At 36.0% G+C, this 17,594-nt stretch overlaps 1 protein-coding gene across 3 annotated transcripts in view; it reads left to right on the top strand.

Moving 5' to 3' along the window:
• Nucleotides 1-17,594, top strand: part of LOC122041112 (SPX and EXS domain-containing protein 1-like) — a 45,270-nt gene that overhangs the window by 9,428 nt on the left and 18,248 nt on the right. For all 3 annotated transcript variants that reach the window (XR_006128833.1, XM_042600699.1, XM_042600698.1), the window contains exons 4-6: nucleotides 9,616-9,654; nucleotides 9,753-9,845; nucleotides 9,946-10,062. Coding sequence is in view for 2 of the 3 variants with exons in the window: in XM_042600699.1 (XP_042456633.1) it covers nucleotides 9,616-9,654; nucleotides 9,753-9,845; nucleotides 9,946-10,062 (249 nt within the window). In the remaining variant the exon portion in view is untranslated. The remainder of the gene's footprint in view (nucleotides 1-9,615; nucleotides 9,655-9,752; nucleotides 9,846-9,945; nucleotides 10,063-17,594) is intronic.

Here is a 17,594-nt window from a genome sequence, read left to right as displayed (position 1 = left end):
AGATTAATAGTCATACTAATAGCCGCATGAGAAAGTATATGACACTCGTATAACGATCCGATACTTTCTCGTGGCGGGTCGTTCGATATATATTCTCTAATCGTACCCAGTGTCGACGATATCTACATATCCGTGACATGAGATCAGTCGTGGTGACACGCTAATCTTATTGTATTAACATTGTCACAGAATGTTAATACTCGATTAGGAATGATTTAGAGTAGTGTTCTATATATATCTTGATCGATTCATTAATCGATTGATAATATGAATCCTCGAGGACGATATTATACTTAGTCTATTTGGCACTAATACAAATAAGTATAATAACCAAACAAATGTCTTTATTAATATACAAGAATATGATCTGATGAGTCCATACAATCATCAAATGATTGGCTCAGGGCTCTAACTAACAATCTCCCACCAGACTAGTGCCGATCGATTATAGGCTCAGGCAATGACTGAAGTGTAACCATCATGCTTTCTCTGTCTTGTGGGTACTCTGAAATCTTCACATCTCCTCATCGATAATCTCGAATGAGATGGGCGCCAGTAGTATGTGCTTGGTCATTTGGTGTGGCGAGGTTCCTTTGTCATTATAGCTCGATTGTTGTCGCGATAGAGCTCAACTGGTCGGCGATCTGGAACCACCCCAAGTTCGATGATGAACTTGCGGATCCAAACTTCCTTGCCTCGATGCAGCGATATACTCGACCTCTGTTGTAGAATCAGCTACTTTGTCCTGCTTGAACTCTTCCATCTCACAACACCACCATTTAAGCAAAACACGAACCCCGATTGCGATCTATAGTCGTCCTGGTCGGTCTAGAAGCTAGCATCACTGTAACCGCTAGCTCATCATTGCCTCCATATATCGAGAAATATTCTTTAGTCCTTCTTAAGTACTTAAGAATATTCTTGACCGCCATCCGATGACTTTCACTGGATCGTGTATCGTCGTACGAAGCGTACGAGACATCGGTCGAGTACATGGCGTGGCGTCGTGATCGATCATGGGTGAGGCGTAAGGATCGATCCATACGGTCTCTCCTCTCAGAAGAGGGACCTTGAGTCTTCGAAAGACTCACGCCATGTGACATCGGCGAAATCCCTTCTTGGAGTTCTGCACGGCAAACCGAAGGAGTACCTTGTCGTATATGTACTCGACTTAGGCCGAGCAATCTCTTAGATCTATCCCTATAGATCCGTATCCCTAGAACGGGATGCCTCATAAGTCCCGTTGAGAAACAACTCCCTAACGGTCTCGGTCAAGCGTAGGATGTCCTTCCGATGAGTAGTATGTCATCCACATACAATATGAGGAAGACAACTATATCTCCTACAACCTTCTGTAGACACAAGGCTCGTCTTCGTTCTTGATGAAACCAAACTGTTTGATTGTATCATCGAAGATCTTGAAGCTTGCTTTAGTTCATAAATGGACTATGCACTGCGTACTCTGTTAGTATCTTGTGGATCTGAAACCCTCGGGTTGTGTCGTATGCGCATCCTCGGCGGGTTCATTCGAAAGCGGTTTGACATCCATCCGCCATATCTCAGAATGGTAGGCTGCAATAGCAAGCGTGATCCGAATGGACTTAAACATCGCTCTTGGAGAAAGGTTTCATCATAGTCGATACCGTGAATCTGCTTGAAACCTTTAGCTACCGGCGACCCTTATAGATAAGTCCGTCCATCGGTCTTTCTCTTAAAGACCCACTTGCACCCTATCCCCTTCGGTGGATCGACCAAAGTCCATACTTGGTTGGTGTCATGGATTCCATTTCGGATCTCACGCCTCTAGCCATTTCTCGAATCGGTCTCATCAACTACGATGGGTGGTAGGCTCGTCCTCTATGAGCATAACATCATCGTCGTGGTCGAACAAGAGAAATGAGTATCTCTCGGTGACGACGTACCCTATCAAGAGGTATATCTACTTGAACCGGTTGTTGTTCCTCGACTCCTTGAGAACATCATCCACAACACTTTGTGGCTCGGTTCGACTTCCATGAGGCTTGATAGTATTCGCGTCTTGAACTTCTTGAGATCGAGCGTGCTCACTAGTCTTCTAAAAGCAAAGTCCCTTTCTAGAAAGACCCGGTCTTTGCCACAACCTGGGAATGTAGAAATAATATCCCTTAGTTTCCTTGGGATATCCAATGAAAAGCACTTGTTGGATTTGGGTCCTAATTTATCCGAGACTTGGCGTCTAACGTAAGCCTCACAACCCCAATTCTGAAAGACACCGGGCGTCTCTCCCATCCATATCCTATATGGTGTCTTTATCGAGGCCTTTGATGGAACTCGGTTGAGTATGAAAGCTGCTGTGTCTAGCATATCCCATAGATATGTCGGAAGATCTGTGTGACTCATCATAGATCGTACCATATCTAATAAGGTACGATTCCTCCGTTCGGATACACCATTCCATTGGTGTTCCGGGAGGAGTGAGTTGGATAGAATCCCACACTCGGCTAGATAGTCACGGAACTCGTGGCTAAGGTATTCTCTACCTCGATCGGATCGAAGTATCTTAATACTCTGGTTCTGTACTTCGTTCTTGAATTCTTTGAACTTTTGAAGGATTCGGACTTACGTCATTAAGTACACATGTAGTATCTCTTGAAGTCGTCGATAAATGTGATGAAGTACTATAACCGCCTCTGGCGGTGACATTGAAAGGGCCGTCATATGTATGAGTCTAACAATCGATCGCTCTCACTAAAGGGAGTCTTGTCGTCTTGCCTCGTGGCGTGACTCGCGTATCTCGTATGATTAAAATCAAATGAGTCCAAAGATACCATCCTTATGGAGGTGGGATAAGCGCTTGTCGTTTATATCACTAGCGACAGTGCGTAGGTTTGGTTCATGTCGTTTGACTTGAACCTCTTGGTATTTATGTTATAGATAGACTCTCAAGGTCAGAATATGAGTCCGTTTATTGAAGTGCACTGATGAACATATCGTTTAAATGGCGAACAACATTTGTTCTTTATTATAAATGAGAATCCTTTCTTGTCGAACAAGAAACGAAATTATGCAGGCACAGAACAACAATCATCTAATTCTAGTGCAAGCCCAGAAGGAAGAGATAGATGATAAGTTCCTACAAGATAGCGTGAACTCGTGCTCCATTGCTACTCGTGGTCTATCTCACCCGTCGATGCCTTGCTATTTCTCGGACATTAGTGCAAATGCAAAGCACATCCGTATCTAATACCCACGATGAAGAAATAGAGGTTGACTTATAACATGTATAAGAAATCTTATTTCTCTTCTTCGTAAGATCTTCCGGGTATTCTTTGAGTTCCTCTTCCATTGCCTTGCTTGTCCTTGATATAGGTGACAAAGATGTTCAACCATATCGTGGCGCCATCAACTCGTGTTGTTTACAAGCTCGAGTTCGTGGTTGCGGCGTAAGCAGACACGTCTAATGCGTCGTCTTGATGCTTCTTAAGCATCCGGGTCAACACGCGTGGCGGTGGCGGAAGGAGCCTGGAATGGGCTGCTCAGCGTCTGTTACGTTCCGAGTGAGAACTATTCTCGGTTCTGCATCGAAATTTGCTCAGTTGAGCTTGTCCTTCTTAAGGACGAGCGCAGGAGAAAGAGTTCGTATTCGACGTCATGGTTATCTACAACAGAAAATTTATAGAAATAAATATCATATTCTTTTAAAATCATTTAATTAGGCCTTTAATTAAATGATGCTCCCATGAATTCTATAATTCTTGTGGGACAAGATCCACATCATACTAACCCTTGAGTTAGCTTTGACTTAGTATGATCGGTAGGTAACGATTACCAATTACATCTCTACGCAACTCTTGTTTATAAAATCAATATCCGCATTTATATTAAAACTCGAGTTAGCTTTGGCTAATACATCCGAGAGTTAATATAGATGTGATTTTGACCTATCATTCCAACTATTGGAAGAATGCCTATAGTTGACTCGATCCAACCGAGTAACTAGGAATACTCAATCTAATTGAGTTTGTATTCACCCATGCGTTGATAGGCGGGACCAAGATTGTCCCTCCGTACCCTACCAAGATAATATGTATTGCTCTGCTTTGGCAGATTCAACAATACATGTGATCGAGGTAGTGATAGGTATCACGGCACGGTTAGGCATTTAGAGTTGGTTCGATCGAGATCTAATCGCATCTTGTGCACGACTTAGATCTAATCTAATCGCAAGGGTGCATCATGTGCACGACTTAGATCTAATCTAATCGTAAGGCACTAATTAATTAATTACTTATTAAACATGCATCATATACATAAGCAATTAACTAATTAATATATTTGTGATTTAGTCATGGCCCTACTACGATCTTCTCAAGCCAATGAGAAGATCGAATGGTCAACCTAGGGTTAACAGCTTCTCCAAGCTCCTCCCTTTGACCACCTTGTGTTGCTCGTGCTCGCCTCGGAACTCCGTCTCGTGTGGACCCTCCACTGCTCCAATTTGTACATTACAATTTGAAACTCGAGTTACATTCGAGTCTAAATCTAATTTACAACAAGAATATAAGAGAAAAGCACGACGCGCAGGTCGCGGAAAAATAAAACATACATAACGGCACGTAGGCCGTATTATGAATTACAACACAATCCAATCATATTGGGTTTTTGGGCCATGACTATCACAAAATTAATATATAATTCAAAATTATATATTTTCATAATTTTCTATAATTTTAAAAATAATTTTTTACAATTTTTACGAGTAAAATTTTCCGGCGGTCCCGTTTAGCGGTTTCGGGCGCAATCGCGGAACGGATCCCCTTGCGGGGCCAGGGGCAGCGTCCCTACCCGCGATCTAACCATCGCGAGGGTTCCTTTGCAATCCAACAACGCCCAAACTCGCTGTCCCAAAACGATTTGGGTCGAGACATTGCCGTTTCGAAAAATCTTCCCGACAGGTTCGTTTTTAGCGATTTCGGGTGCAATCGCGGAGCAAATCCCCTTGCGGGGTTAGGGGCAGTATCCCTACCCACGATCTAACCATCGTGAGTTGCTCCTTTGCGATCTAATGACACCCAAGCCCGCTGTCCCAAACGGATTTGGGGCAAAACGAAGCCGTTTTGGAAAAATCTCTACGGAAAAATTACCCATAAAAACTATAAAAATCATAATTTTACAGAAAATTACAGAAACTTTAGTTTTCATAAAACCAAAAATTAAACTCGTACACGCCTTGCACGTGGCTCTGATACTTTTCGCGTCGCGGAAACCCCGAATCACCCAAAGCCGTAGATCCGTGCAAGGAAAATTTCCGGAAAACACGAGTACGAGTTTTAATACTTTGATCTACAGTAGATCTACAAAGAAAACATTTTACCTTCGATGCGTGCCCTCGCAAAATCCCGCTTGTCCAAGGTACGTGTCGGATCTCTAAAGTATCAAGATAGATACTTCTCTAGTGATATCCACACGAACAAGGAGTGTCTCTCACACTCAAAGGATAGAGAAGAGAGCCCCAAGTGTGCTAGCACTTTCTAGGGCTCTCGGGTAGGATTTAAAAGGAAGAAAAGAAAGGATGCAAAAGGAATGTCTTACACTCAAGAAGTAGTATCCCTCCTTTGTGACCTTCACTCTTCCTTTGCTCTTGGAACTCACTCAACCACCTTCATCTTCCCTTGGAACCCACGGCAACCACAAGAGAAGAGGAGGAAGAAGCTAGGAAGAAGATGGAATAATTACCACACATCAATTTCACTAAATGAAAACCTTCTCATCCTTTAGTGTGGCCGGCCACACACTCATAACTCCCTCATTTAATGTGGCCGGCCACATTAAATGGAATGGGAGGTGTTGTAACCTCCATGAGGTGGCACACCTCATGAGGTGGAGATGATGTGGCAAGGTTAGTCATGCCATGTAGGATGAGTCAACCTTATGATGTGGCAATACATCAAGTCAAACTTGATGTTTCAACTTCTACTTGGTCAAGTCAAACTTGACCAATTGTCTTCCTTGTTGAGTTAAATCCAACCTTTGACTCAAGTCAATTTTAATTTAATGAATCTCAATTCATTAATATAAATTGACTCAATGAATCAAATCTAAATTAGACTCATTCAACAATTGAATCTAATTGAGTCTAACTCAATAAGTGTAATTTGAATCCAATTGGTTCATCATATGAACCCAATCCAATTGGTTCATCATATGAACCTAATCTCCATCCACTTGTTCTTTGCGTGTGACCCAATAGGCTCTTGTAACGTTGGCAATATTTCTAAACTCCTTTAGAAACATAAGCAATGAGCGGCATCTAGCAATACATCATTGCTATCCAAGTTACAAGAATGTTGAGATCCAACATCACCTTGTGACTATTAATTGTGACTCCTCACAATATATGACAAGTGTCCTTCTATCCTAGACATTTAGATTGATCAATGTGAGGCATAGACCGTGTCATCCTCTGACCAATCTAAATCTTGAACTCCAAGTAGACTCACTCAATCAAATGAGCTCAATATCTCATATTGACTCATTTGGGTATGGCCATACACTTCGTGGTCTTACTCTATCAAGAATATCGATGTCACTCCCGTCGTATAGGAGGATAGATCCCATCTACATCACTCACATCCCTCTGCGTAATTCGTTACATACCCAGTAATTGCCTTTATAGTCCACCCGATTCGGGTGACGTTTGACGAAACCAAAGTACATAACTCCTTATGTAGGGATCCATGGTGACTTCAGGTCTAAGGACTAATAGTCATACTAATAGCCACATGAGAAAGTATATGACACTCATATAACGATCCATGATACTTTCTCATGGCGGGTCATTCAGTATACATTCTCTAATGCATACCCATGTGTCAGCTTGATATCTCTATATCCATGACTTGTGAGATCAAGTCATCGAGCTGACCTACATGCTAATCTTATTGTATTAACATTGTCCCTGAATGTTAATACTCGACTAGGAATGATTTAGAGTAGTGTTCCCTATATCATCTCACTATCGATTCAACTAATCGATTGATATAGGTATGAACCTTCTACTCTAGGACGCTATTATACTTAGTCTATTTGGCACTAATACAAATAAGTATAATAACCAAACAAATGTCTTTATTAATATACAAGAATATGATACAATGAGTCCATACAATCATCAAATGATTGGCTCTAGGGCTCTAACTAACACAGGTCTACTTTGGAATACTGTCGGTTGGATTTAGCGAATCGGCCCTGGCGGGTCAACTCTGGAATGTTGCTGATTGGATTTGACCGTTGGCGGGTCAACCTTGCATTGCTGCTGGTCAGATCTGGCTGTTCGGCTCGGGTCAGCTCTGGAATGTAGCCGGTCGGATCTGGCGGGTTGACCCTGCACTGCTAGGAAGACAAACAGGTGGGATGCTCTGTTCTGCCAGGTAGATTGATCGGCTTGGTTCTACTAGGAAGATTGGCGGGTTGAACCGGTGGATTAGACTTTTGAGTTGGCCTTGGTCGATCGGACTTTCAGGTCGATTTTGGCTGATCGAACCTTCAGGTCAATCCTGGGAAGGTCGATCAACTCAATTGGAAAGAGAGGGTCATGACTTCCCTTGACTTTGACCTACCTTAGCATCCAATTGACCTTGGTTGCATCTGTAGCAGCTTTTTATACTCGCCGTATCATGCACATTAAATGAGGGAGGCCAAAGAAGACTTGGTTAACAATGATAAAATAAGATAAAATTTATTTAAGTATAGATGATGATATAGTAGAGGATAGAGTCCAATGGAATAGAAGGATCCATATAGCCGATCCGTAAAATAAGGCTTGATTGTTGTTCTATTATTAACTTATAGAAAGGAATTATTTTGTTCAATTATTTATCTAATAGCTGATTGGTGGTTATAATATGATTTTCTTCCTAATTTGAAAAAATTGCAATTAAGTAGCTCCCAAGAAATTGGCTATTTTTTTCTCTCATTAATAGTATGAACTCACCCTTCTTATTGTTGCTTGGAGATGATAGTATGCATTTTCCATTGTGTCTTTAATTAAGAGCTATAAAGAATAAAAATCCAATCATATAGAATCATTGGATACTGAATTCTTAGTAATTGAGGATGATCTAATAATGAATAGGTGGAATACTATTGAGAATGAGAATCAATTATATAGAAAAGGCGATCCACCTTGACCATTTAAAAGAAGCAATCGAGAAGAGATACTAGTGAGGAAGATGATGTTGATGAAACTTTTGATTGGGAATTTCTATTGTTAGATCTCAACCTATCTGAACTCAAACATCTAAAGTCCAAACACAACCAAATGCTCCAAACAAAGGAAAAGACAATGATCTCGCAATATTTAGTAAATAGAAAGAGAAATCATCCAAATCTATTCAATAAAACTAGTTGACAAGGGAAAAGGCCAATTTATGATTAATTACAATCCACATAATGCAATCAATGAGCACGAATATGATGAGAGTGATGAAACATTATTGCCTTTTGACAATGCTATATAACAAGACGTTTAAATTAATGATAGGAATGCCTACAATAATGCAACCACAAATAGAGGCGATGACAGTGGAGATGCACTAGGTGTTGTTGTCTAGACTTCAACATTTCAGCCCTGGACATACAAACAATGTTATATAATGCAAGCCAAGATTACTATCATGGCACTAAAGGTATTAAGAGACATTGTCAATACTGACATAAAGGTGACATGTAAAATGATGCTCATCATTATCAAAATATACAGGAAAGATATTGAGATTGAAATTGTGGTTTATCATACTCTCATCTCAAAACTTGGGGATGTATGTATATCCTTGTTCTGTGGTTCTATCTGCTATATTGGTTTCGATTCCAGTAGTGCTTGTTGAAGTCCAACTCTTAGTGGTAAATCAAGAGATGCTGATGGAGATGTGCAGAATCAATATCAATTGTTTAATATGAGTTTTGGAAAATTATGGGGTTGATCCTACAAATACCGAAGAATCCCATTTGATGCATGGAACTCTATTGTTACTAAGATGATCGAGACTCTTGTAATAATCATAGATTTATTGTTCTCAAATACTAATGTAAATGATTCTCTTTTTAATTAGTATACACTTATGTTTGATAGTAAACAAGTATTTAAACTATATCGTCATGACACAGTAAGGCATTATATTATATATTTTTATGGTTAAAGATCAAAACTTCAGCATAACTTGATTTTAAACTTGGATTAGACTAAAGAATTTATTTAAAGTATATTTCTTTGCATAATATACCTTCTTAATGATCTATGTTTCCTTATACCATGATAGATGTCTTTTTTACCTTTTAATTTCAAATACGACAAATAAACTTATCCAATAATTTTAATATGGTAGGCAATCATGGGTATGATAACTTCAATATCTAAGTATGATTGAAGCTGTATATATCCAATTATCTTAATTTGTAGCCATGATGGTATAGCCATTGTATGACTAAGTTTACTTCACATATTTGCTCCCTTCAATTGTGAGAACCTCTAGGGTAATATGACTCGTGTATACTTTTTGGAAGACAAATTATTTTCAAATGTTTTGTAACCGCAAAGTTTTCTAGTTAGTTATTTGCTAAGTCTGGAACCTGTTTCAGGTTGTATTGTTTCTATTGTGGGGCATCACATGTTGCAAGGTCAGTCCTTAATCTTGGCTGAATAAATGTTACACTTGATCAGTATGATTAAGCAGTGCTAACAAATCTCAGGCCTGTGATTCACACGCTTTTTGCAGATAGGCTGGGACTCTGTGATGCGAATGAATGCAGATAAAAGGGATTTATTTCTTTATGAGACTTTTTTATATTTTAATCCTCTTCTTCTTGTGGTAAGTTTTTTCATAGTCATGTAGCTCATCTGTTTGAAAGGCTATTTAAATTAGAATAACTTGCTATCTCATTCAAAATCTTTGTAATTTGACGCTACAGACTTTGATGGTTTGGCTATGGGGGGTGAATCTATGGGTTTTTTCTCAGTCATCTGTTAACTACTCAAAAGTATTTGATCTTGACCACACCCATCTAACACATCGGGAGATATGGAAGGTATATAATATTGATTTCACTTCTCAATGTGCAACAATTGTTCTCAACTCGTGTTTTGCATACTATCTCTTAAATAAGTACATGAGTTTAAGATGTATGAAACTTCTGTTGGTTTCTTCACTTTTGATTTACATATATAAAGTAACAATTACATGCTAATTCTTTTTTGCGCTAGCAAAGTTTGCTAAAATAAAGTATCCTCAGAAAGGCATGCTAGGATTGCAGATTTTTGGCTTTGATGGAGGGTATCAATTATAGAGAAAAGGCAACAAGTAGAGGGAGTTCACACGAAAACTCCAGTTACTATATTAAATGAATTAACCTGTTTTATTATTAATATTTAATGATAAAATACATCCAAAGCTCAAAAGAGGGATAAAGTCTATATAACTGATAATCAAATAGTTTTGGACAAATAGATTGGTGATATGATAATATACACTGTTAGGTTGTCACAGTGTTGTTGCATTGGCAGATTCCACTCACTAGTCTCTTTATACCAGAATATCAGTTTTAGATAACATATTTGCTGTATGGATGTAATATATTAGGAGATTTTTCAGTTGTATAGTTAATAAACTTTGCAAAAATTGTAGTATAGTTGGTTAATGTATCAGTTCTTTGTGTGTATTTTCTAATTAATCTGTAGATATTTTTACAAGCTGACCATGTGTATGTTATATGTAAAATTCATTTTGTTTCCTTTTGTTTCTCCATACTTTTTGCTTGAGAGAGTAGACTGGTTTGTCAGTCAAATTTCTTTTAAGGCATGCTACAACTGTGAAATTTAACTTAAGACCATGTGATGGTTTGGATTAGCATATGAAAGGTGATTTGGTCTAGAATCTCTGCTTAATGAAATTGTAGCCTCAACATTCTGATGAGGGACAATTGCGATGCCTAATAACAATGGGTAGGGTCTTTGAGCAATGATATTAACATCATGATTTGGACCCACCATGAGTCCTAATAGATGGCCCAGTATAGCTGCATACTGGTTCAGATTTCGGCCTATATAGCATAGGTGACAGTGTTCTAGCTTGAGTGACATAATAATTATTGCCTGTGCTACCTTATACTGTGTTCTAGTTTGAGAATGAAATGAAAAATTTTAGCTGTTTCGCCCAGCATGGCTATTAAATTTCAAACCATTTTGTGAACAACCTGATTGTTGCTACAAACCTTCTTGTCCCTTCACCACAAAAGTCCTCTGCTATCATAATTAAGTAGGCTAGTAAATTTCAGTAAATTTGACTGTTTGGTGATTCTTGTAGTGGTGTGACAATCAAATTCTAGTAAAGGTATATCATGCAGGACGCCTAGAGACCCTTGATCCTATATTCTCACTTACTATGTGTTGTATTGACATTATATTTGTATCCATGTTGGATACTTGCACTTAAGTTTGAGAATCATATGTTGAAATCATTGTTTCCTAGTTTCATATAACTTCTAACAGTCATTACAATTATTTTTTTTGCCAAACTTTTGAGGATAATACAAATATTAAACTTTTCCACCATTATGTTAATTGAACATTGAGAACTCTTATGTGACATACATGTAGCTTTTTATTATTTTTTTATACTCTTTGCTCTATTTTGAATATTGCTTGTGATTTAACCTTGCACAGAGTATTAGATTCTCGTAGTCTACTCTAACTAGATGGGATGCACACCACTTGATGGTGTTGCCAAATGACAATGCACTTAGATCTACATTATGATTAATGTTCATTTATAGTTTGAAAAATTATGTTTTATAAACCAGTGTTCTTATTTTAGTTAAATTAATAAATAAAGCTATTTGTTTATTTAAGGGGGAATAAATGAAATAATTACCTTCTTTTCTTTTGAATCATCAAGACTGTAGGTCAACGATGATTCTGATCCTTGTTGAAGAAGTCAACCCTTCTTTTGTCATAACCACCCACTGCAGGCCCACTTCACTAGCACTCCTACACCATTTTGCCCCACAACGATATTGCTTCTAAAACTTGTCCCTTTTCTTCGATCGACAAGTCTCTGTAGATTTGTTAGCATCCAATCACTTGCTAGCTACTTTTGCAACCTCTCTACTCAGCCTTTACTCTCAGCAAACCAACTTTCTTCTTTCTTCCACAATCAAGCTCCCATTTGACAAGTCTTGAATACCCAACCCCTCTTGACAATGATGCCAACGCAATGGAGAGATGAAGACTTGATGCTCTTTGATGACTAAGTTTCCTCTCCGCATGCACTAGTAGCAACCTTATTTTACTAAAATTTATGACCATTGTTGACATAATCAGTCAACACTGATACAGATCTTTTGAGCTGGATCGATATGGACAAGAGTCAATCTGAGTTTACAAAGATTGAAGAGAAGTTTTGTAAAAACTAAAATTCAATGAAAGTAGTTAGAAATAAGTTATATTACATTAGAAAATTGATTGATTCAATTGAAATTTAATCAAATAAAGACCAAAAATAAATGAAATTGAGTTAAAATTTGGTCAAACTGTCAAACTTTTTTTTTTTTTTTTTTTGAAAAACTTGACTAATCTAGCCTTCCTTTTAATCCTATCTTGATTCTTAAAGAATTCACACAAAGGATTGACTCACATGGAAAGGAGAATCTTTGTTTTCCTTTTCCTCTAAAATTGCTTAGCGTAGCTACAACTCAAAGATCAAGGATCATACTTTCAACTTTGCATCACTTGTTATATTCAACACCTTATTTATCTTTCATTCTCCACTATTGATCGAGCTAGTTGTTATGGATTAAAAGAGGTTATTAGGATTAAGAGAATACAATAATCTATATCGGTCAACAACAATCTTGAAATTTCCTTTTAACTAAAACTAATGAGGGATCTGACTAGATCCTATAAAATTTAATATTAAATAATAACACACACATATATTATAACAATTAAGTAATCTATATTAAAAATATTATTGTGTTACTTGTTATAATATTTTTTAACAATAATATTAAAAATATTATTGTTAAAATTTACAATAATTTAACAAAATTATTTTTTAAATATTTTTTCTCTTTTTCTTGCTGATTCTGATTTTATCAATTCTAGCAATCTGATACAACCAATACTTGGATTCTTTGACTATCCTATTCCAATATTGATTTTGACAACTATGTTTATGACCTACCTATAGAACCTATGTCACAGCCTCTTCGTTATGTGTGTTGGAAAAAGATTGTCAGGATTTGTGGAAGATTTAAGATATGGTCCAAGCGCAATTACAGTGTAGCAAGGCAACTTAAAATATGGTCCAAGGAAATTGGATCGAGTCCCAAACTTATAAAAAGAATCTTAAGAAGCAGATTGGATCTGGTGTAAGGGAATTTATAATCCAGTCCAAGTTCCATTGCAGCAAAAATTGCAAGACATTGTTGATTGGTTCACATCAACTCGATATAATGCCAATTTTATTTTCAAGAATTACTTTTTTGTTTAATTTGGCAGCTCGTTTAATTTTTTAACATCTAATTAATTTTTATCATACAAAAAAAAAAATCACAATACCCTTAGTCCCAGTATATCCGGTCCAATCACACTTGTTAAAAGTTGAGTTCTTTACAGAAGACAGTATTATTAAAATTCTTAATATTTTTTGAAATAAACCGTCCCAATAAATCTAATTGTTGCAAAGTCTAAATTTTTAGCTCGTAAAAATATTGTTCATATTTTTTATTTTAAAACATTATAAAGTTTATATGCACTTAGGGCATCTCCAATAGTTAAAACTTTGAATGAGCTTTTTTGAAGATTTTAATATACCACGTCAATATTATAAAATCTCATTGAAATATTCCTAATGGTTAAAGCTCTAAGTGAGCTTTTTTGTAATTCTCTCCACATGTAATTGCATGGCTCATGCACATTAATTCTCTCCATAAGTGGACTTATTTTTAATTATTTATAAAATGAAACATTATAAAACATTATGACAATCATTGACATTAATTATTAGCTCTATGTTTAAGAGAAAAAAGCAGGTTTGAAAACTCAAACCTGCTCTTAAATTAAAAACCCCAAACCTTATATACACAACCATAAAAGCTCTTTTTGGTGAGGTTTTTCAATTTTACAAACCTCTAATAAAACTTGCGTTGGAGATGCTCTTAGATGATCAGGCTATTTTATGGTGTATAAAGAGAACTTGCTATTATCTCATTTATTCATTCAAGCAATACTATATAGATTTTTATTGTGGAGATTCTTTCTTTTTAGTTGAGACATCATAGATTGGCAGATCCATACATGCAACTTTGAGATTGTCAACTAAGGCACATAGATGATCTCTGGGGATCCCTCGTGTTGCATCAACATCCCTTTTTGGTTAAACATTGAAAGGACATCTTTTCTCATCTCTAATTTGAATAGATCTATTCAAATTTGCAAATTGTTTTAGGATCTAAATCAAATCCTATGGAAAGAAATTGTATAAAAACATTCCTAGGTCTAATATGAGATCAATAATGCACTTCAATCAATTAAACCCAAGTTTAAAAAATATGTTTTTGAAAACTGTTGTTTCAAATTGAAGTAAATTTCATGTTTGACCTCTCACAACACCCAACAATTTTATACAATATATGGAGTTTCTCAAACAATCTTAGATTGGCAGATCCATACATGCAACTTTGAGATTGTCAACTAAGGCACATTGACAATCTACGGGGCTCTCTCGTGTTGCATCAACACCCCTTTTTGGTTAAATATTGAAAGGACATCTTTTCTTGTCTCTAATTTGAATAGATCTATTCAATTTTGCAAATTGTTGTAGGATCTAAATCAAATCCTATGGAAAGAAATTGTATATAAACATTGTTAGGTTTGATATGAGATCAATAATGCACTTCAATCAATTAAACCCAAGTTTAAAAAATATGTTTTTGATAACTGTTGTTTCAAATTGAAGTAAATTTCATGTTTGACCTCTCACAATACCCAACAATTTTATACAATATATGGAGTTTCTCAAACAATCTTTGCATTGTCCTGTTTAAACTTAAAATGGTAAGAGGGGTGCCTCTTAACAATCAACCAAAAAGAGGTGCCTCCTTGATGATTCGCATACCAAGGTGTTTTTGATTTTTCCTAAGAGATTAAGCATTATAAATATACTATATTGTATACAAAATGTTATTACATTGTTAGCTGGAATGCTGTAAATATTAGAAATTAACTGATCCCATATGGGTACTTCGACTAACATGTAAGTAGTACTGAGCTTAACCTGTATATATAGCTGTGCAGTGCATAATGTACAAAATGATAAGATTTGTATTGTTTTTTTAGCTAAACTATTAACATTGAGTACTTACGACTTTCTATTTGAATCACATTCTCCATATTCATTTTTTATCTGTTCATATGAATATCAGTGTAGGAATTAAGACAAACTAATATTGTAACGTCATATCAGTAATTAAATAATTTTGACATAATTGTATGCAACCTTTATAGTAAAGCTTAATATTAGCCTCATATGTGGGATGACATCTTATATAGTATCTATTTCACTGATCACAATTATTTTTTTTTGTCAATAAAAGAAAGGCTCAATCTTTATCAGACAACTGATTGAAAAGTATTGAAGAAGCAAAACTTAGACATGATATTTATTGACCTAAAAAAGCTTATAACAGTTTTATGAGGGAAATTATATAAAGAATTTTAGAAAAGAAAAGTATTAATGTTGCATATTGAAATAATTAAGGATATGTATGAGAATGTAATGATAAGAGTAAAAACTGCAAGCGTATTAATCAAAGCATTTCTTATAGGGTTATATTAAGGATCAATTCTAAATCTATATCTTTTTACACTCATCATGATAAATTCATTGGACATACCCTAGATACATTATCATGGTGCTTATTGTTTATAGATGACATTAGTTTGGTTGATGAGATATGTGAAGGAGTAAATGTTAAGCTTGAAGTTTGGCGGAAAATATTGAAAATAAAATGTTTTAGGAATAGTAAAGATAGCTTATTTGAAATTTAAGTTTAGTAATATTACACATAGCAAGACAAGTGTTAAGATAGAAGATAACAACTTACTTGTAACTAAGAGTTTTAAGTATATAAGATTGTTATTCCAAAAAGAGGGTTGATAGAGATGTTTTACATAGGATAAAAGCAAGATAGTTGAAATGTAAGAGGGCTTTTGGTGTTCTTTGTAATTGTAAGACATCTCTAAAGCTTAAAGGGAAGTTTTATAAAATAATAGTTAGATTTACTATATTATATGGTGTTGAATGTTGGGCTATGAATTAAGCACACGAGCATAAAATGAGACACAGATGATAATGTTAAGGTGGATGTACAAACATATGAGGATGGATAAGATAAGAAATGAGAACATTAGAGAGAGTTAAGGTTGTGTTTATTGAGGGAAAACTCTGAGAAATGTGTTTAAGATGATATGGACATGTACTTAGGCTAATCAATAAATATTCTAGTTAGAGGATGTGAAACCATGATAAATATACATATTAATTGAGGAAGAAAGGGACCAATAAAATAGGATAACATTTATTTAAATATATATGAGGATATACTAGGGGATTGAGTCTAATGGCATAGGAGGATCTAAATAAACCAATTCCACATAGTGGGAAATATAAGACAGTACAATAACAACCAAGCCTTATCCCACTAGGTGGGGTCGGCTATATGGATTCTTTTACACCATGGAACTCTATCTCCTACTATATTATCGTCTATACTTAAATAAATTTTATCTTGTTTTATTATTACTAATGAAGCCTTTTTTGGTCTTCCTGTTCCTCGTTTGATCTATGTATTTGTCATAGTTTCACATCATATCGCCTGACTCGAGCATTTATTGGTCGTTTAAGTATATGCTCTTACCATCTTAAACTCGTCTCTGGGAGTTTTTCCTCAATAGATGCAACTCCAACTTTCTCTCTTATGTTTTTATTTCTTATTTTGTCCATTCTCATATGTCCACACATCCACCTTAACATCCTCATCTCTGTAACTCTAATCTTCTTCTCATGTGCTCGAGTCATAGCTCAACATTCAGCTCTATATAACATAGCATGTTTAATTGTAGTTTTATAGATTTTTTTTTAAGTTTTAGAGGTACTTTACGGTCACATAAAACACTCGACGCTCTCCTCTATTTCAACAATTGTACTTGTATTTTATGTAAGACATTTCTCTCAATCCCTCTGTCGTTTTGAAAAAATGATCATAAATACTTAAACCTCTCAGTTCAAAGCAACTTGTCATCTTCTATCTGAACAATTGTCTCATTACGTCTAATATTGCTAAACTTAAATTCCGTATATTCTGTCTTTATTTTACTAAGCCTAAAACCTTTCCTTTTTAGTGTTCGTGTCGAGATTCTAATTTAACATTTACTTCTTCACGTGTTTTATCTACCAAAATAATATTATCCACAAAGAACATGTACCACAGTACTGTGCATTGAATGTGTGTAGTGAGTTTGTCAATAATTAGTGTAAAAAGATAGAGTTAGAGCTGATCCT

The sequence above is a fragment of the Zingiber officinale genome, chromosome 2A (genome assembly GCF_018446385.1).
Source record: "Zingiber officinale cultivar Zhangliang chromosome 2A, Zo_v1.1, whole genome shotgun sequence".
Classification (NCBI taxonomy): domain Eukaryota; kingdom Viridiplantae; phylum Streptophyta; class Magnoliopsida; order Zingiberales; family Zingiberaceae; genus Zingiber; species Zingiber officinale.
Note: the sequence above shows the minus strand (reverse complement) of the source record. Positions and strands in the feature narration are given on the sequence as shown.